Source organism: Dreissena polymorpha, chromosome 2 (genome assembly GCF_020536995.1).
Source record: "Dreissena polymorpha isolate Duluth1 chromosome 2, UMN_Dpol_1.0, whole genome shotgun sequence".
In the NCBI taxonomy this organism is placed as follows: domain Eukaryota; kingdom Metazoa; phylum Mollusca; class Bivalvia; order Myida; family Dreissenidae; genus Dreissena; species Dreissena polymorpha.
This window is the reverse complement of record NC_068356.1, coordinates 62,208,440-62,229,768: the sequence shown is the minus strand read 5'-3', so window position 1 is coordinate 62,229,768 and position 21,329 is coordinate 62,208,440. Positions and strand designations below refer to the sequence as shown.

Here is a 21,329-nt window from a genome sequence, read left to right as displayed (position 1 = left end):
CATGCCAAATATGAAATTGCTAACTGAAGCGACATAGAAGTAATGAGCATTTTTCAAAACCTAAGTGCAAAGTGTGCAGACAGACGTATGGACAGTCCGATCACTATATACCCTCCTTCGGGGGCATAAAAAGGTATGGCCAATGTTAAAGTCTTCGGACAGAATCACAGACTGTCAGTCAGACAGTTCAACTGCTATATGCCACCCTACCGGGGGCATGAAAACAGGATCAGCCAAGGATAAATACTTTTAAGTTTCTAAAGCTGCTGACAACATGGTATCCTAAAAGCTCACCATAAGCACTATGTGCTCAGATGAGCTAAAAGTGCATTTCATTCGTGACTAAGGGCACATTATTCATAATTAAGCAATAATTTATGTCATTTATAATTACTTTCATCAAATTAGTTCCCAAGTACACCAATGAATCTGAGTTTGATCAGTGTTACTAGTTTTTTTTATTTGTTATCCCCACGTTTTTCGGAGAAAAAGTGGGGATATTGTATTGATGTGCGTCTGTCCGTCCGTCCGTACTGGCCACCTGCTCCTCCTACACTATTAGCACTAGAACCTTGTAACTTACATACATGGTAGCTATGAGCATATGTGTGACTGTGACAGTGACGAAATTTTGATCTGACCCCTGGGTCAAAAGTTATGAGGGTTGGGGCGGGCCGGGTCAGAGATTTTCACTCATATTTTTATGTTATTTTGCATTAACTTCTTCATTTCTGCACCAATTTACTTCAAATTGATACTGAGCCTCTCTTATGACACTAAGGTCCATCTCAACTATGCATGGCCCCATTACCAACCCTGGGGCGCCCCGGCCACATAGGCCACGCCCACCAAAAATTGCCTTTTACAATAATTTCATCATTTCTACACTGATTCACTTCAAATTGATACTGAACCTCTTTTTTGACAATACAGTCAATCTCAACTATGCATGGCGCCATTACCAACCCTGGGGCGCCCCGCCCACATAGGCCACACCCACCCAAAATTGCCTTTTACTATAATTTCTTCATTTCTACACCGATTTACTTCAAATTGATACTGAACATCTCTTATGACAATAAGGTCAATCTCAACTATGTATGGCCCCTTTATCAACCCTGGGGCGCCCCGCCCATAATAGGCCACATCCACCCAAAATTGTCTTTTACTATAATTTCTTCATTTCTACACCGATTCACTTCTTATTGATACTGAACTTCTCTTATGACAATACGGTCAATCTCAACTATGCATGGACCCATTACCAACCATGGGGCGTCCCTGGGTCAAACATGCGGCGTGGGGATACGCGTTGGCATCTGCCGCGCCATTTCTAGTTGTTATAGCATGGCTTTTTTTCTTCTTTGCGATTGGCCGTGGACAGACATTTCACAATTTTCACATGGCCAATTCACAAACCTGACAAGGCCGTGAAAAAAAAATCGGGATTATTTTGTGGTTTGTTCTAATTTTCTTCGTGTAGTAATGAGCGTTCGGCGTCGCCATTTTTTTATATTGACATTGCTTGGCAGAGCTTTTACTATTTACGCCAGTTTCACCGGTTACACAACACTTTAAAATCGATTAAAACAAGCAAATATCGGTAACGTGAGTCCACAATTTTTCGTGAATTCGGAATTAAAAACGAGGTTATGAAACTTCTACTTCTGTTCTGAAATGGCCGTTTTTGACAGTTTTGAGCACAAAAAGTCTGTTTTTCACAATTTAAAACAACCGTTTTTGTAAATATTCACGGCCATGTCAGGTTTGTGAATTGGCCGTGTAAAAATTGTGAAATGTCCGTCCACGGCCAATCACAAAGAAGGAAAAAAAGCCCTGGCCTAGCGACCGGGAGGTCACGGGTTCGATCCCCACCGTGGGAGCATTCTTTATATCTCCCCCAAAGACACCAAGTACTGGTTCTAGGCCCAGGAAACAGACTCGAGAGCGTTTATATAAGCCTTGGGCTTTCAATGCAATTGAGCTAAAATAAATAGGTTTAAACTAATTGAAGAAAACAAATTAATTTATTTTAAAATTAAACTTGTAAACTTTTAGCCCAGCAACTTTGGTTTCAGATCAGCAGTTTCTAATAACTTACCCCATCAAATAACTGGCAAATTTGATCCACTTTACAGAAGATTGAAATCATGAATGTTTGAGTATGAATCAAGTGGGGCTCATCTAAATATTTTACCATCCAAGCTGAGTGGATATTCTATGATCCCAGCTGGTTTACCTTTAAGCCACATAAAACCTTAAAATCAAGGAATGTTTAAACAAGAGCTTTCAACATAGGATGACATATGCCCCCTATAAACGCTTTGATAGAAGTTATGAGAATTTTTCGAAACCTAAACGCAGATTTCGAAACCTGAACGCGGACCCTTAGTTCAAGGTCAAGGTCACAGGGGTACAAAAATTTGTGCGTATGGAAAGGCCTTGTCAATTTACACATGCATACCAAATATGAATGTTATATCTCAAGGGACATAGAAGTTATGAGCATTTTTCAAAACTTAAACCCAGATTTCGAAACCTAATCGCGGACGCTAAGTTCAATGTCAAGGTCACAGGGGTCAAAAATGTTGAGCGTATGGAAAGGCTTTGTCCATATACACATGCATACCAAATATGAAGGTTACATCTGAAGCGACATAGAAGTTATGAGCAAACATAAATTCAAAGTGTGACGGAATGACGGACGCTCCGATCACTATATGCCCTCCTTCGGGGGCATACAAATCAGTGTACCTTACAGCAATAGCCAAATTTCAATGCTAAATGTGGTCTGGTAAAATAGATTTAAGGAGATACGAAATGCTCTTTTTTTGTGAGATAATATATTCTATGTGAATTTCCCGCAATGAAATCCCACCATTTACGAGCGACGAAGATTGGTTCATGAGAACTACAATGTGCTTCCGACGCTGCCGGAAGCCAATCTCGCGTTTGCTTGTAAATGTTCGGATATTGTCACAGTAAATAAACATGGAATCATATATTGTGACACAAAAATATAAAGGAGGATTTTGTACCACTTTAAATTGTTGTTACCATACCTCATCTAGCGTTGACATTTTGGCTATTGCTATATAAAAACACACATTTTTTATGGGTTAACTTTATTTTAAGAAATATGGGTTAATTTTGAGTATTTATGTAGCTTTAATATTATACTGTCCAAGTCACAGGGATATTATATGATCTCAACTGGCTTACCTAAATATTATACTATCCAAGTCGAAGGGATATTCTATGATCCCAGTGGTCGGGGATCTTACTCGAAGGATATCTTGCAGCGTTGGCAAATAGTCAGGTTGAGTGATCCTATCAACATCATCTAAGTAGCTGAAACACAAAACATGGAGAGTTTTAAAGATTGTGTATAGAGAGACTGTTTGGGGTCAAATTTGTGGCCAAATTTCAGCCCGATTCCCAATCTTAAAAAGCACATGTTACCTTATGACTGCAAAATCAAAGATTTCTAAACAATATTAATACCAACACTGATGGAATTTTTCAGGGCTACCGTTATATCTCAGATAAGCTACAACATTTCAACATCAAACTTCATGGGTGCTTAGAAATCAATGGGAAGAAGTGCCATGCACAAGAATTATAACATCAGTGTCCGACAAATTTCTTATTTTTCAGGTAGCCCACTGGGCTACCAATAAAAATATTTGGTAGCCCATAAAATTTTCCTACAAAATGATAAGAGGCAGGTTTTCATCTTTATTTTATTTCTTCATTTACATATACATAATATGTATACATACATACACATAAAACAGCAAGTAGTCTGATGCAGGGTCTTCCCCAGGCCATTTAAGCGCCCCTTGCCGGGGCGCTTGAATTTCGAAATCAGAGTACCGGGGGCGCTTGAAATTTTCCGATCAGTGTATTCTTCAGTAAAAGAAAGTGGAGATTGTCCAAAAAAATCAAGGTTTCCCTATCAGTGTATCAATATTCCCTGTTTTAAAAGAGCACTCGGTACCTACTTTCACAAGTAATCGCCATTAACACCACATGGGGTAATGGATAATCCACTGATAAGAGAATAGCATGACGCGCGTATTGATTATTCTAGCCACATTACACGGTCATTTAAATGCTGACAAGGATGTATCTGGTAACTTTCCAGTCGTCAAACTGTGAAGTTCATCGTCCAATCGGTTACGCGAATGCTTATGAGGGCGGGGTTAACTATCGACCATTATTTTTTATTGACGTCGGTCATGAAGTAAGAGTTTATCCCAGCTTGATTAGCAAGTAGTTGTACCATTTAAGTAATATAAAACCGGTAATTAGTACAGTACAGAACATTAAAGACGGTTTCGGGCATCATCATCACACCTTTTTACTGTAAACAAGTGTTACCTTTGACTCATAATTAATACGAGAAATTAATTGCAAGTGGTAAACAATTAATTATTATGCGGTTACAATTATGTGATAACAATTTATTTAATTCCAGTACATGTATATTTCAACATGTCTATTTATAGAACTGATTCACCTCGTTTTTCTGACATTTATTCGACACATAATGCGCTTTAACAAATTTTTGTTGAATTAATTACGCACACTTGTAAATGTTTCGTCCGATAATCGATAGTTGAGAAGACTGATGATGGCAACCGGCCGTGATCCTTGTGGACAACGTGAATTTCATGCATAATTCCGTCAAAACATTTATTTGACTCGTAAAGTGTGTAAACAAATTATCGTTGAATTCATAACGCAACGGTTAATATTTGTTGAAATCTCAAATGGGAATAATTAAATTCGTAATCCGAAACCCATTACCGTAAGTCGATGTTAACGCGTTTTTAATCCGAAACACACTTCCGAATGTAAATGTTACCGCAACGTTAAATATTTTTGCTTCAAATTAGCAGTGCAAATTTATTTTGTGTCGAATCTTTTTCTCAATTAAAAAGAGCGCGAAAATTATGCAGCATGTACAACGTCGCGTCTATTGCATACAAATGGCGTGTATTGAGCGTTTTAACAAGCACACAACAGGTCAGGGGATTGACGCATATTCAGAGGCAATATTTCATCAAATCTATAGTCACTTAAAAAATGGCAAGGTTTGTGTTAAAGAAATAACTGAAAGCTTTTATCGTAAATATTTACCAGAAAGAGATTGATAAAAACAGAATAAACGGGATTATCGGGTAATAAATAGAAACTTGAAAAATAGTAAGTATACAGTAATAGAGTCGGGTTGAAACGGATGTATTGGGGAATCGTTCGAGTCGGGATTTTACTATCTGTGCGGAAAAGTTTTAAAACAATTAAACAATATAAAAAATATATTTTTAAATGACTGGGGGATTTTTTTGATGAGTCATAGCGCACCAAATGACGTCTTTTGACGCTGTTTTTCTTTGAGTTATTACGCACCACATAACGTGAATTGACACGTTAAATTAAAAAAAAAATCAACGTCGGGAGGGGACACCCATCCCCAACCCACACCCGGGCCACCTGAACAAATTCCTGGGGAAGGCACTGGTCTGATGTACACAGTCAATATCGTAAATCAATGTTATAGTACAGGCACCGTGTACTTAAATATAAATGTACCAAAGACAATTATATACTACATGTAGATATTACATGTATGTGCATATGTATGTGTACTTAAATTCGGACAGCACGTTTAGTCGTAAACGTAAATAAAGCATTTAGATGATCAATACGATTGACTCATATGGTGTTAATCAATGCAATAGCCCTTTTTAACAACAAATACCGAGTTTCAAGAAATCAAGAGTATTAAATAATTTATTTAATTGTGTCCGACTTTACGTACTGTCCGAATTTACGTATTACATCCGTATGTTACGACACGTGTGTGCAGTCATTATACAATACAATAATTGTTTCAATAATGAAGGAACTGATACAGCGTAACGGTCACGATACAGCGTATTTACATTATATTTTATTAAGAGGAAATGTCAATGCCAAATAATTCGCGAGATACCCCGGTACTTTGTTGAAAATCACAACAAAACTTTTAATGGAAATTAAATGATCGCAATGTTGTACCCGCTACGAAATTTTTATTTACAAATAAATACACCCAAGCCAATTTTCGCGCGCTTTTAATCTGGACAAAGAAATTCATTTCTTAAATGTAGAATTTTGTAACCTAAAATAGCTGTACACAACGCGTGCAAATCGTGGCAGGTGATTTACGCATGTTGCAATTCAACGGTCCTGATTGGGAGCTTATTTCATCATATCTTGAAATAGAACCATATGCTGAAATTCATTTGACACTTCAGAAAATTTCAAACGTTTGTGTTTATGACTCTTATCGTCTATTACCCACTCATAATTTGGTTTTTAAAATATAAATCGGGCATATATGGGATTATTGATTAACAGTCGATTAATCCAAATATTAATTGACAATGCAAACTAATTAGCAGGTGTTAACCGCGTTCACACCGTTGTTATTAATATTCATTTTCGGTTTCGTTACCGTTTTGAAGAATCCGCTATTGTTTTGATTTATTTAATGTTCGGCGTCCTTGGATATCAAAAACTTTGTCGCTATTACTCATTGTTGCGGTTTACAAAGAATTCCAAACTGCAAAATGATGTTGCATCATGTGCGCCAACTATCCAACCGGCTTTTATTATATTATTAGCAGACGACAAATGTTGATTCTGATTGGATTCAGTACAGATTCACAGCAGAACACTGAGGGGAATTGCAATTTATAAGAACAGTTACCCTAAACTTAATAATTACCTAATAATTATTACCCTACACTTGATGATTAAACTGTCCACAAGGGATTTGCAATGATCCATAAACAATGTATATTTTGCAGGGGATATAATTCAGCAAATTTGCTTGTTATATTATATAGCTGAAGATTAATTAAGGCTGCATCTTAAAATTCATGCAGTTTTCCCTAAAAAACTGAAACATACCCCCAAGAAATTGTCTTCCCCTTAGAAGCTTCATGACTTCCCCCTATAAGAAGTTAAAAGCTAAAAGAAACTTGTTGCAGACATACTATTTTGCAGAGTCTGTCAGCTGATATTCTCTCCGCCTGTCGTAGCACTCCTGTATGCCGCTATCTGCCCACAGCGCCTTGATGGCGTCCACAAACTGCTGCTCAAAGGTTGACACTGTCTCATGTTCGTGATCGATCTGGCGAACGAGGCTAGCATTGCCCTGCAAGAACAAACATTAGTCATTAGCAAGCAGTCCCAGCCAGTGTCACACCTTAAACAGACTACAAAGCCAGTAAATCTACACACAGTCTAGAAACATTTTCACAATAGTGGCATCCTTCTCTGGACAAAAATTCTGCACCAATTGTACATGTACATACATGTTTTAGGCTTGCAAGTAAAGCATGAGTATGGGTCACAACTGTTACAAAACCTTGGGGCATGCAATGGATTTGGGATTTAAATGAAGACTGTATCATTGTAAAACATTGTAGTCTGTTTAAATATGTTGCCATGAGAGAGCCCAAATTAGAACAAAAAATGGTATACAAAACAAGACTGATTGACAGCATGTTTTCCCCCCTTCGCACAATATGGGCCTGTGACAACAACTTCAGCAATGAAACCTTATTTAAGAGAGTTTTAAGAGATTACATATTAAAAAAGGTAAACATGCAGTTATCAAAATAAACAAGATGTGTTTTTGAAACACTATGTCCCCCCAACCATATATTTGAAAGATGACCTTGATCTTTAACCACTCAAAATGTGCAGGTCCATGAGATACACACATGCATGCCAAATATCAAGTTGCTATCTTTAATACAAAGGTTTACCCAGTTATAGTGTACAATGTATATTAATTTAAATGAGCTATTTAGACCCATATATTTGACCTTTGACCTTGAAGGATGACCTTGACCATTCACCACTCAAAATGTGCAGCTCCGTGAGATTCACATGCATGCAAAATATTAAGTTGCTTTCTTCAATATTGTAAAAGTTATGGCAAATATAAAAGTTTGACGCAAACCAACAAACCAAGAAACAAACCAACAGACAGGGCAAAAACAATATGTCCCCCAGTTTACATGTAGACTGAAGGACATAATCAAAGTACTGACTGTACTGGTGTGAGGATGCTTTTAAGTTTATCGACATCACCACAATTGTGTATGTGGGTATGGAAATTTTGGGTACGAACAAAATTGGGTAAGAAATTTTTGGGTACAAAAATTATGCCCCCAAAAAATTGGGTACGCAAAAAGTTGTTAAAAAAAAAATGGGTACGAAAAAAATTGGGTATGAAATAAATTGGGTACAAAAAAATGTGGGTACGAAAACAAATTTGGGGGTACGGGGAAGTAGTACCCGTGGGGAACTTGACCCATTCAACAAAACTGGGAGGCGGGTTACATTCTCGATCAAATATCATTAGAAATATCTTTAAAAAGATATTCAACATGTATTTTCTGTACCAATTATCTTAAACAAGAATATCAGTGAAACTGATGGATGCTCCCCGATGATGCGCTTTGTCAATCTATGTGTTAATAACCACCTAAAAAAATCTATTATTAGCTTCTGTGACCTTGATATTGACCCAAGTGACCTCAAACCTCATCAAAAGGTAGAGGTCCATGCAAGGTAACTACATGTAAATGCCAAATATGAAAGAGATCGGTAAAGTATTGAAGGTGCAATGAGAAACTGTAACAAAAGTGTGAAGGAAAAATCTATTATTAGCCTCTTTTACCTTGACCCAGTGACCTCAAACCTCATCAAAAGGTAGAGGTCCATGCAAGGTACCTACATGCCAAATATGAAAGAGATCGGTAATGTATTGAAGGTGCTATGAGAAACGGTAACAAAAGTGTGACGGAAGGAAGGACGTACAGAAGGAACTTCAAACTGGCAACTATATGCTCCCTGAAAATTTTCGGGGAGCATAAAAACATTCTGTTACAGTATAAGTTTGTGGGTTATAAAATTACGTTACGTAGCAGATATATTCAAAACTTGACATGCTCTCTAATTACACAATGCTCTTGAATTTCACATGTATATCATACCAAACTTTATATTTCGTTGTTTCCTTTCCTAAGTTAATGATGTTATGTGCACGGACGCGATTTCACATGCCCATGTGCATGAACATATAATTTTTCTCTTTTGATTATTGTTTTTCCCTTATTCAATAATCTTAGGCATGTTTGTTCGTTAAGTACGGCAATAATTTCCGAAAGTATGTATGATCACATAGTTGAATACGACTTGAATATGTGAGTTTGCCCATGAACACATGGCAAGGTTAACTAAATTTCCGCGATATAACCTAATATGTGTTTAAAACAGCAAACAATATCCAACAAACAAATTAATTATCAAACATAGTATGTGCACTGATGTGGCTCTGTAATTTCTGTTTGAAAAGTTTATTAACTATGCACAATGAGAAAGCACGCACAAGAGCAAGTTTCATACATATTACATGGCTTTTATGCTGTTTATATACCCTACTCGCTATAACGTTTACAAATGGCAGGTTTGTTATAATTCGTTTCTTTTACACTCAAACGTTAATTATACACATTTTCATTTGCAATTTATTTACAGAATCACGACAAATGTCAAATACAATACAGAAAATGCATATTTGTTTCATTGATCTATAAACATATAATGGATTGAATATAACTGATTTAAAATTAATGTTTTCAAACTATTATTAAATCTTTTTCACAGAACATGCTGTCCTATTTATAGCTGAGCTTTCTTTACCTTAATCAATGATAATCAGCGAGATATGCTGATTAGAACAAGAGCACCGCCTTGCGGGTGCAGACCGCTCATCTATTTTCTTTTCAAAGGTGAAGGCACTCTCATTTTCAACCACAAAGGAGGTAGGGTGGAGTGAAGAGGGGTGTATAGTGTGGGGGCGTGGACATTTATTACATTATCTTCCAAAAATGCGAAAATAAACGGCAAAAAAAAATTGTCAAACATAGAATTATAAAAATAAATATTTGTGTTTTTTAACCGTTTCAAAAAAAAATCGGGGGTGGGGGGGGGGGGGGGGGTATGGTATAGTGTGAGGGTGTAGTGGTCATTTGTGAGATAATCTTAACAAAAAAAATTGGGGGGGGGGGGGAATTCGGGGGAGGGGGGGGGGGGGGGTATTCTTGGTTGCGATGGTTGGACGGTATTTCAAACATAAAATAATAAAAATAAATATTTGTGTTTTTTAACCGTTTCCAAAAAAAAAAAAATTGGGGGGTGGGGTGGGGTGGAGGGGGGAGGTATAGTATAGTGTGCGGGTGTGGTGGTCATTTGTGAGATGATCTTAAAAAAAAAAATGGGGGGGGGGGGATTGGGGGGTGGGGGGTATTATTGGGTGCGATGGTTGTACGGTATTTCAAACATAAAATAATAAAAATAAATATTTGTGTTTTTTAACCGTTTAAAAAAAACAATTGGGGGGGGGGTGGATGGGGGTATAGTATAGTGTGAGGGTGTGGTGGTCATTTGTGAGATGATCTTAAAAATAAAAAATAAAAAAAATAAAAAATTGGGGGGGGGGGGGGGAAGGGGCACGGGGGATGGTTTGGGTGGAGTCTATTGTGGTATGTCAGGTAAGATTAGTTTTGTCAAAGTATCAATCAAATCTAATCATAAATAAAGAAGTTATGGCATTTTTAGCAAAATTTTATCATTTGACCTTGAGATTCAAGGTCATTCAAAGATCAAGGTAAAATTCAACTTGCCAGGTACAGTAACCTCATGATGGCATGAAAGTTTTTGGAGTTTGAAAGCAAAAGCCTTGATACTTTAGAAGTAAAGTGGATCGAAACACAAAATTTAACCATATATTCAAAGTTACTAAGTCAAAAAAGGGCCATAATTCCGTAAAAATGACAACCAGAGTTATGCAACTTGTCCTTTTACTGTACCCTTATGATAGTTTGCGAGTGTTCCAAGTATGAAAGCAATATCTATGATAGTTTAAGGGTAAAGTGGACCAAAACACAAAACTTAACAAAATTTTCAATTTTCTAAGTATAAAGGGCCCATAATTCCGTCCAAATGCCAGTCAGAGTTACATAACTCTGCCTGCACAGTCCCCTTATGATAGTAAATAAGTGTTGCAAGTATGAAAGCAATAGCTTTGATACTGTAGGAATAAAATGGACCTAAACACAAAACTTAACCAAATTTTCAATTTTCTAAGTATAAAAAGGGCACATAATTCTGTCGAAATGCCAGTCAGAGTTACATTACTTTGCCTGCACAGTCCCCTTATGATAGTTAGTAAGTGTTGCAAGTATGAAAGCAATAGCTTTGATACTTAAGGAATAAAATGGACCTAAACACAAAACTTTCCCAAAATATTCAATTTTCTAAGTATAAAAAGGGCACATAATTCTGTCAAAATGCACGCCAGAGTTATCTAACTTTGCCTGCCCAGTCCCCTCATGATAGTAAGTAAATGTACCAAGTTTGAATGCAATAGCATTGATACTTTCTGAGAAAAGTGGACCTAAATGCAAAACTTAACCGGAAGCCGACACCGACGCCAAAGGTGATGACAATAGCTCATAATTTTTTTTCAAAAAATAGATGAGCTTAAAATCGAGCTATCAGAATCGGACTGGCTCGGTCTTTTACACAGGTCGCCATTGTGAAGAATTTTTTAATGATATGATAACTTAGACGAGCTGCTTCGCAGCATCGTCAAAAAGCAAACACAATTTTCTCTTAACATTACAAGTCAAGAATATACAAACCTCATTATTTGGGTCTTTGTAGTTGATTTTCAGTGTGTCCATTGCACGAATCATTGCATTCATGGCCATGAAGATGTTCTGATACACGATCTTGATAAAGCACCGTTTATCGTCCTCTGAGTAGCCTGCACCATGGATGATCCGCATCTGCTTGATGAACGTGCTCTTGCCACTCTCGCCAGTGCCTGAAATAAATTCGACATTTGTTTTCTCGTCATATATCAGGATTGTAACGTCTCAATCTGCAAAGTTTTACTATTATTATTGCTAGGTATTATTTAGCATTGCTCACTTAAAGACTAAAGAGCAGTGTTTTTCACCATTTCAGGAAATGGGACCATGTTCCTTTGTATTGGGAAAAATCATGTGGTTTTGACTTTAATTGGGATATGTATTGTTGTTTTCTGGCTAAAAATTATTTTAAATTGAGAATGAATGTGATTTCAATATTACATTTACTAAGGTTTTACTTATACAGCTTGATGTGAGATAAACTTAACGTTGAGATTAACTTTAAATAAAAGAATTGATCGAAAAAAACACTTGAGAGCGTATTGACCAGGATGGAAAACTTGAGCTGCAAAACGGTCACAGAGATATTTGACCCAATCATGATCCAAATGATTTTACAGACATATCAGACTCAGTTTATTGTCAGATTTACCTGATTGACAGATTTTGTCAATGTCTGAATTCTAAATGGTTAAAGGGTACCAAAAACCATTTTACTGCTAAAGAAAACATAATTAGGTACTTTCAAGTGAATTTTTGCACCAGCCAAAATTAGCGCAACTTAGAAGATTTTTAGCCGGCACCTGTAAAGTAAAAAGTTTATTTCTGCTAGCAACAGGTGGGTGGTAAGGGTATAATGTTTAAACAGTCTTGTTTCGTGTTTTGCTCACAAACGTATACAAAAACAGTAAACGTTTTAACGATGTCAATATTAACATACATGTAATCCCTTTAACATGTATTTCATTACGTTGTGACGCTGCAAAGCTTATTAACAGCTGCTGAAAAAGACTCCTATTTGTATCAAGTCCGCCAGATGGCACTTATTCACAATACCGAAACATAACAACACACCATATACATACTAGACGTCTTGAATATTTGACACGCATTGGCACGAAGTGCTCAAGAAATTGTTTCCTGCCATTTGTTAAATGAGCATGCCCCAAATCGTCTTAAACATTCAACGCACTTCGGCACGAAAAGCAAGAGGAAATTTTCCCTCCGTTTTTTTATCGGCATTCAGTTTAAGAGATATATGGCAAACAAGACAGGTCATGAAAATCACCGTTATGGAACTTTTTTTAACTCAATTTGAAGTATGCGGAAAAGAAAAATTTAAATGTAACTTGTGTGCAACAGAGTTGTCGTACAAAGGAGAAAGTACAAGGACCATTGCGAACCACATGAAAATTGTGTGCCAGAAACTGCTGTACAATCAGAGCTTGTGTTTTCCATTGCTAGAGCTACTGATACTTAGCTGAGGGCGTCCCTAGACTCTTCATCAGTGGACAAACTGGTGTTCCTCCACAAATCTATTTATTTAACCTTTACGGGACGACAGATACACAAGTCACACCAGCGAGTTCATTCTTGATGCAGCCTATTTAATAAACAGATACTCGTTTTGATGTACATCTTATTAAGTAAAACATTTCAAATTTTAGAACTGGATTACTCTTTTTGAAGAAATGTGGGTTGGATATCAACTGATCTTTCTTACAAAATAGAACGGCATGTGAGTAGACAAAGTGTAACCCAATGGTTCGATAACGACAAGAACAGTTGGTTTTAATATGACTTCATTGCGCGACTGGGATATGCACTGGATATAACTTTCGAAAATAAGTACTACTTTCAGTTTGGAAATGCGATGGAACTGATGCTTTTAAACAGACACAGGGATATCGTTTAAATGATAATGTTTTGTTTATTTTATTTTGTTTAAACACTTAGAAAAATCTGTAAACGTGATACCCTTAGTGGGTGGGGTAACAAAATCGAGAGAACGTTGATAAAATCATCAAATCATAATTTCCTATAAACATGAGGCTATAAATATTCAGTTTCAATACTTTTGTTCCTTTCCCTTTTTAAAAAACATTCTGAATTCCTTTCGCATCGTCTTTTTTCAATTACTTCTTGTACATGTATTGTCTCCAATTATTAGACATTGTAAAAGGATAAAATACAGGTCTTTACAGACTGCGTTATAAAATTGATTTAATTGTACTATTCAATAATTCATGGCCACCTACCGGACCTTAATCTGAACAAAAAAGAACTAGATTTGTGAACCAACCAAAGTCAGATTTCGTTATATGGCTATTCTGAATGCCCCATAACACTCTGCGGTCATTTCACTAGTGTTTTTCCCAGGCCCTTTTTGCGTGGCGCTGCGTCAAGCCACATTTCGTAAGCGCCACTCTGCCCTTTCTAAGGAAAAAGCCGCCACGCACCCTTATTGATAACATCTTCATTGCCCCGTGACCAAACTTTTAAGCCCACTAGTATCAGAGTATGGCGCCAAGGCAGCAAAGATTTGCGTGGTTGTGAATTTGTCACGGGTGAATAATCCCAGGTCAAGATCAATCGATAATTTCAATGGCTTTGTTATACCAAGCACACTAAACGACCGTATTGTGTACTCGTCATCAATAAAATCGTAGACAGTTACTTCTGAGACTTTTGATAATAACATCAATGTTACCTTTGTGGAAATTGTGCATTTCATTAGATAATTAATTATTGAAACAATTACTGTATCGTATACTAATTAAACAAAATGCTAAATTGGCTAATCACTTATTAGGCGAACATATTATACGATTTTAATTTGCTATGTGCACCCGTCGCTTGCATAATTTTAACAAGATGACGGACTATTAAAAAAAAAAATTGTGACTCTCTGCAAAAATGGCAAACAACGATCTGATTAACGATAGAGATCATACATTTAGAAGGTATTAATGAAATGCCTGTGATAATCAATGATGCATAAATATGTTTTAGACACCAACGCATATATTAGTAATCTTCTCAGTGGATGTATGTCACAGAAACAAGTGTTTGCAAATTGTTAGCATTCAGTTTACTTGCAAAGTTAAAACATCTGACAAGATTAATGTTAGAAAATGGGACAAGACAAACATGGTTTCATTTATAAGTTAGTGGATCTGTGTATAATCAGTTTCATATGCATATATTGGTTAATTATGTTTGTCATGCTGTACAGTTTACTGAAACAGCATGGAACTTAAATGGACATTGTAAGACAAATATTACATTAATATAAATTAAATACAAAATTACGATTATATTTTTCTAAAAAAAAACAACAGGTATTCACGACATGTTTTTACCCTTTTTTACCCAAACTAGTTGCTAAAATGCCCTTTTTGAAAGTAATGTGCCATGCCCCTTTGACTTCCTGGGAAAAACTAAAGTTTGTTTCCCGTTACCAATAATGTTACGATTGTTGAACTCATACAATGTTTACAAACTTTTTTGCTTTGATTGTTTAACAGAAAAGAATTGTTCAATGTTAGATATATTGTTCGAGGAAAATTTCTGTCAGAGCCTCAGAGGGGAGAAGGTATGTCAAGGGGAAAGGGCTGATATTCTGCTAGTTCTGGCTTCCATAACTTTAAATGTCGCTTTTTATGATTTTTGACTGGCGCGACTTTATAGTTATGGACCAACCTCATTAGGAAAGTCAACCAGAAATTCCCGAAAAGTTGACAGTTAACAAAGACCGGTCCAAAACAGCTTTTAAATGCAGTTGTTGGCCCAATTCAACCACTTGATTGGAAAGATTGACATTTTTCACATTTAACTGATATATTCTTTCACAAAAAACTATCTTAAACATTTAAAATGTATCTATTCTGCTCATACATATCGAGAAAAACAGCGATGTGACAGACTTTCTTGAAATGCGAATCTCCCGAGATTTCACGGTCATATGACGTTATTTCTATTTTTAGTAACAAACCATGTGCTCAAGTGTTTTCAAATTCAGAATGACATTTCCCGGTATTTTAATTATTCTGGCTTATTTTGTAAACAAATTGTAGTGTCAATACAAAGTCAAAGTAAATATTATATAAAACTACCTGATTCACAATGAAATCAGTCTTATAATCCACCAGACGTAAGTTGTTAATCACAAATAATAGATTTCAGAAAACAAAAGTAATGTTTACAATTTCAGCATAAAATGTCAATGTTTATCCGAAAGTATCCAAATGAAAACTCGTCACGTGACAAAGCGACAATGGCGTCAAAATTGTGAATTTCAGACTGATGAGAGTTATTTTCATCTAATGTAAGATGCATTTGAAACATCTGAACCTTAAAACATTCCTCGATGCAGTAATTTATATTCATTCACTAATATATGTAGAAATGTATCCAAGAAAATGAGCTTTCTTTGATTTATAGCGTGACATAAATATGTTACGACTCTGGTTGACTTTCGATACGGGGTTAGCTTCAGCGTACAGGTCTGTCAATAGTATATAAACTGTACCCTGAAGTTTCTTTAGCTAATATTCTGCATGTCTCAAAGAATAAATATGTGCTTAGGACTCACTTAACACAAAAATATTTAATTGGGAAAGTGTTCTGTTTAATGGTTACACAATAATAATGTAAAACACAGTAATAACACATGCCACAAAGTTCACACGCAGACTTCAAATTTACTCACAATACTCATAGTTGAATGCAAATGGCATCATACCAACAAATCTTAGTAGTAACTTAGTAATATATATTTATTTACTCGCATGCAGAATATGATAACTTTGTTGACATCATGCTTTCTTGTGATAGCAACAGGCTTGAAAGAAATTCTCTGTCAAAATTTGCAGGATCAATCAATCAATATTGTGCAGCATTTGTTGCAATTTTTTTGTATTTATTGTATTTCGACAGCAGAAAAACTAGTTACATTCTTAACTCGTGTTATTGAATGAATTATCAAGGGATATGAATATGGTTTAAACAGTTACTACGCGTGAAAATACATTAAAAACATGTATTTAAGCCTCAAATAAGACAACTATTAATATTCAAGATGGCCGCTTGTGCAGAAATTGCAATAAAAAACCCACTTTTTCAAGCGTACAAAGGGGACAGGTCGCTAACGATACATACCCAACAACAACAACTTAAGTTCTCTCCTGGCATCTCGTTTGTCTTTTCTCAACTGCCTCTCGATTTCTTGATTTATTCGTTTTTGCTCTTGCTGTTCTGCGCTGAGACAGCACGCCATCTTGGAAAATGATGCACCGACGCTCTCATACAAAATTTCGCTGTCGGTTTACAAGGCTGGAAGCACAGCCTTGTTTAAAGACCGACGTTTTAGGCCCCGTCCTCGAGTTAGTTACAAACCACGGCCCCTTCAAGACTACCTCTGTGGAAAAACATCCAAAATGGCAGATGCTCTGTGTGTCTTCTGGATTCTGTCTTCATTAAGGGTGTGGTAAACTCAAACACGCGGGGGTGTGACTGACAGATAACAGGGCAGTCGATAAAAATAGTAATGTGTCGCTTATGACGCATTGAAAGAATAATTGCGAAATTCGACCATTAATTTATGATTATTTAACAATTGATTTGTTTTGTTTGTTTCTTCAGGAAGTATTCGTTACATATTAAGGTGGGAAAATACACTTATAACCGGCATTCTATTAACGTAACAGCCAACATTAATGGTACTAAGCGAATTATTGGTTTTCGCATATTTTATCTGTTCACGTGAGTTTCGCAGCAGAGCGTGGGACCAGCAAGTGTACGGATCTTATTTCCCGTTTATCTGCCTCGTTTTCGAGCTAGGTCTGTGCATACGTAATGAGCCGGGTGCTGAATGAAACCAAGCGAGACAACTCGATGATTATTATTGATCGAGTGTTGAAGTTGTATTTCTTGTTGAATCAAAACAATTCTCCTCTTCCTCCTCATCATCAGCATTATCAGCTGCATCGTCATCGTTGTCGTCATCATCATCACCATCATCATCATCATCATCATCATCATCATCATCATCATCATCATCATCATCATCATCATCATCATTTTATTCAATTAAAGGTAGCATTAATATACCCCTGCGGAAAATAATAGGGGTTCTTTCTTATTGAAGCACATAAAAATCATAATTTACTTGTTTGTACTCTTCTCGTTTAACTATAATAAATCCGTTTGGAACATACAAGCATGAGATTTATTCAACATTTAAACAAAAAAATAACAAATTTAGTAGAAGTACACATGAGCCAAAACAGAAGCAGTATAAACATGATAAATACGTTTAACTGAAACCTATTTTGTTGTGTACGATAGGGTATTGGGATACCAAATGTTTTTAGTGTGCTTTAATCAAACATTTACCAATAAGATGGTTACTGATATATCTGTGACTCAAGTGATGCAATAAGGAACGTCAATAGATACGTACACAGGTATCAATACAAATTACACGTGAGCATAATTATTTAAAAAAAACATCAATATATCCATACAAGAATATCATTATAAAACAATTTATGCTATAGATAGATCAAACAAATAATAAACATGTTAATAAACATATCACATTTAAGAACATAACTTAAAAAAATCAGAGCTTCTGAATATAATATTCTTTGATTTTTAGTAGATCAACTGTGCTCTTACCATACCTGTGTTCTAGTATCGAGTCTCTAGAAATGCTATATATTGTCGTTATGGAAACAGCTATATAACTGGTGTTCATATCGCATAGAAAGAACGCACTGCTACAAGATCCGCCCTTGAATATTTATTGTAGTATTATTATGGCATTTTTTATAAGTGTCACGTTGGTTTGCATCATTCAGAACAGAAGGTCTGCTAGTATTAACCCATTTATGCCCAGTGGACTCTCCCATCCTTCTAAATTTGATCAATCTATTTCCAAAATTAGGGATGTCTAGTATATATATATATATATATATATATATATATATATATATATATATATATATATATATATATATATATATATATATATATATATATATATATATATATATATATATATATATATATATATATATTGAAATCATAACAATATCCAATTATGACATTATTTCAAATACATCATCTTCATGGTCTTTGTTTTGAAACAGAGAGTGAAATATGGTTTTTATCAATATGGTTGTCCATACTAAATTAAATTTTAAGTTCTTCCTTAGAACATTGTACGGTACAATAAGAAATTTCCTTTACAAAATATTATGAACACAATTATTTAAATCTAGAGCAAAATGCATTATTTTATAGTGAAACGTTTATATTTATATTCAACAATAATTTCTTTTTCTTATTTCTATAAAATCTCTACTGTGGAATAATGGCGAGAAAAGGTTCAGCGTGTAAAGTTACGGGTTAATTCTCTCTTGTAACTCATATTTACAAATAGACTTAATACATTAAATCCAATGCGATTCACCAATACGTGGCCGACAGTAAAATTACAGATTTATTCCACTTTTTTCACAAGATTTTGACTGTGTTAAATAAATTAAATGAATCAATATTAGTTTGTGCATCATTTACAAATAATAATATACGAGCCATAAGTGTCAATGCCAAGTCAGTATCTACTATACATATCCTATACATGAACCTTGTGCATATAATGAACATTTTCGCCAGGTATTAAAAGCATGATCAGTGCACAACTACTTTTCAGGGAGTAAAGACGTTCGAAAACGTTAAAGAAATGACGTTTATAATAACATTTTGTGCTACTGACCTTGTAATCAAATGTTGTTCGAAAGTAAAATTGCAGTATAAAATGATGTAAACTATGATAGTTTTACTCTAAAATGTGTGCACATTAGTCCGGAAAATATAAAACTGCACACAAATGTTCACAAAAAATGCACAATAAATGTTCCTGATGGCGGACTTTACGGAGACTGATCCTTAAGATTGTAGAACAAGGGAAGTAACACTAATACGTATTCTTGATAGGCTTGGGTATTCGCTACTTCCCCTATCCGTTATAACTGCGGAAACCCAATATGAAAGTCAGCATAGTCACCGAGATCAAAGATGATATCACTTTTTAATCACTTGCCAAATTAACATTGAACATACAGATTTTGAAATCTGTCCAATTTCCAACCAATAAGCTGCCTTGTTATATACGGATCATTCAATGATTCCAAAGAAATTAAATGATATTTAGCCCGTACAGTCTTTGATTCGAGATAATCACACTTTTAAATGTTAGTTCATTTCTAGAACAGACTGTTAATCGCTTAAAGATCAATTTTAACACTTTTGGAAACTATATAATATTAAAGATAATTGTTTGAGATGCGGAATAAAAGTTAAACTAATTGCAACAATTATGCGTTACGCCTTATGCCATAAATCCCCAGGTAAATCTTCCAATAACGCACCTTTTTCTCAAAGTTGGACTGACTTACCTCCCTTGCTGTGACGTCAGTGCTGTACATCCGCATTTTTTTAACAGCGTTATTTATGCCGAGACGATCAATTGTATTGCTATTTCATCAATACTTTTATGTTAAATGATGGACTTTTTGACGAATCTGATCATAATGAAGATGAACTGCATGAAATTAGACCGTGTATAAACAGTACACGCCATTTTATCGATTAAAAAACCCCAATTAGACCTGACTCCTTTTCCCAAAATGGCTGGAAAAAGCCTTAAAGTGTTTGTTTTTAGATTTTCATCATCTATCTAAATTATTGTATTCTTATTTGTAAATAAATGCAAGTGAAAGAAATCGTATTATTGTAACACATAATTTAACTTATAACAATAATTCTAATCATTACATCGATGCTCTAATTGTTCATCGCCCATGTTTGGTCTAGTCCGTAATCTTTTCCACTTATGCATAGTGCAAATGTTAAGTTCAATAAAATTTCAAAAGACAGAAAACGCACTACTGTATTTTTCGGGGGTAAAAGACGCGACCTTTTTCCGAAGCGTTATTTATGGACGAAAATGAAAAACATAGTATCCTGATTTTTGCAAAAAAAAAAATTGCGCGTGTGATAATCATTAGCGGTAATTTGATTGCCTCTGAATAACCCCCGTGTCACTATCAATCGATCATTTAATTGGTTTAGTCCAGTGTTATGGCATTGTTATATATACCACACTAATGTGTACTCCTCCACGATACAATCGTGGTCAGTTACTGATGATAGCAACCGGGTGTAATCCTCCTGGAAATCGTGCTTTTCATGCATTATATTATCAAAATATTGTTTCGACAAAATCCATAACAAATATATTACACATATAAATGTTTTGTTGAATTCCCCAATAAGAACACCAATTTGTAATCCGAAACGCACTTCAGATTGTTTTATGTAAGCGCGCCGTTACAAATTCTAGCGTCAAATATACAGTATTGTTAGCAGATATAAACGGAATATGTCTTCTTTTCCAAATTTCAACATGTATTTCACACCCATGCACATGCCAGTTTTGTTGTCTTTTTAGACGCCGATGATAAAAGGAAACCG

At 35.5% G+C, this 21,329-nt stretch overlaps 1 protein-coding gene across 4 annotated transcripts in view; it reads right to left on the bottom strand.

Moving 5' to 3' along the window:
• Positions 1 to 17,305, bottom strand: part of LOC127867292 (guanine nucleotide-binding protein G(q) subunit alpha) — a 53,334-nt gene extending 36,029 nt beyond the window's left edge. For 3 of the 4 annotated variants that reach the window (XR_008043424.1, XR_008043423.1, XM_052408338.1), the window contains exons 1-4: positions 16,947 to 17,305; positions 11,775 to 11,959; positions 7,050 to 7,210; positions 3,223 to 3,351 (exon numbers count right to left, since the gene is read on the bottom strand). Coding sequence is in view for 2 of the 4 variants with exons in the window: in XM_052408338.1 (XP_052264298.1) it covers positions 3,223 to 3,351; positions 7,050 to 7,210; positions 11,775 to 11,959; positions 16,947 to 17,064 (593 nt within the window). In the remaining 2 variants the exon portion in view is untranslated. The remainder of the gene's footprint in view (positions 1 to 3,222; positions 3,352 to 7,049; positions 7,211 to 11,774; positions 11,960 to 16,946) is intronic. The other variant, XM_052408339.1, reaches the window with a different exon arrangement.
• Between the last annotated feature and the right edge of the window lie 4,024 nt (positions 17,306 to 21,329).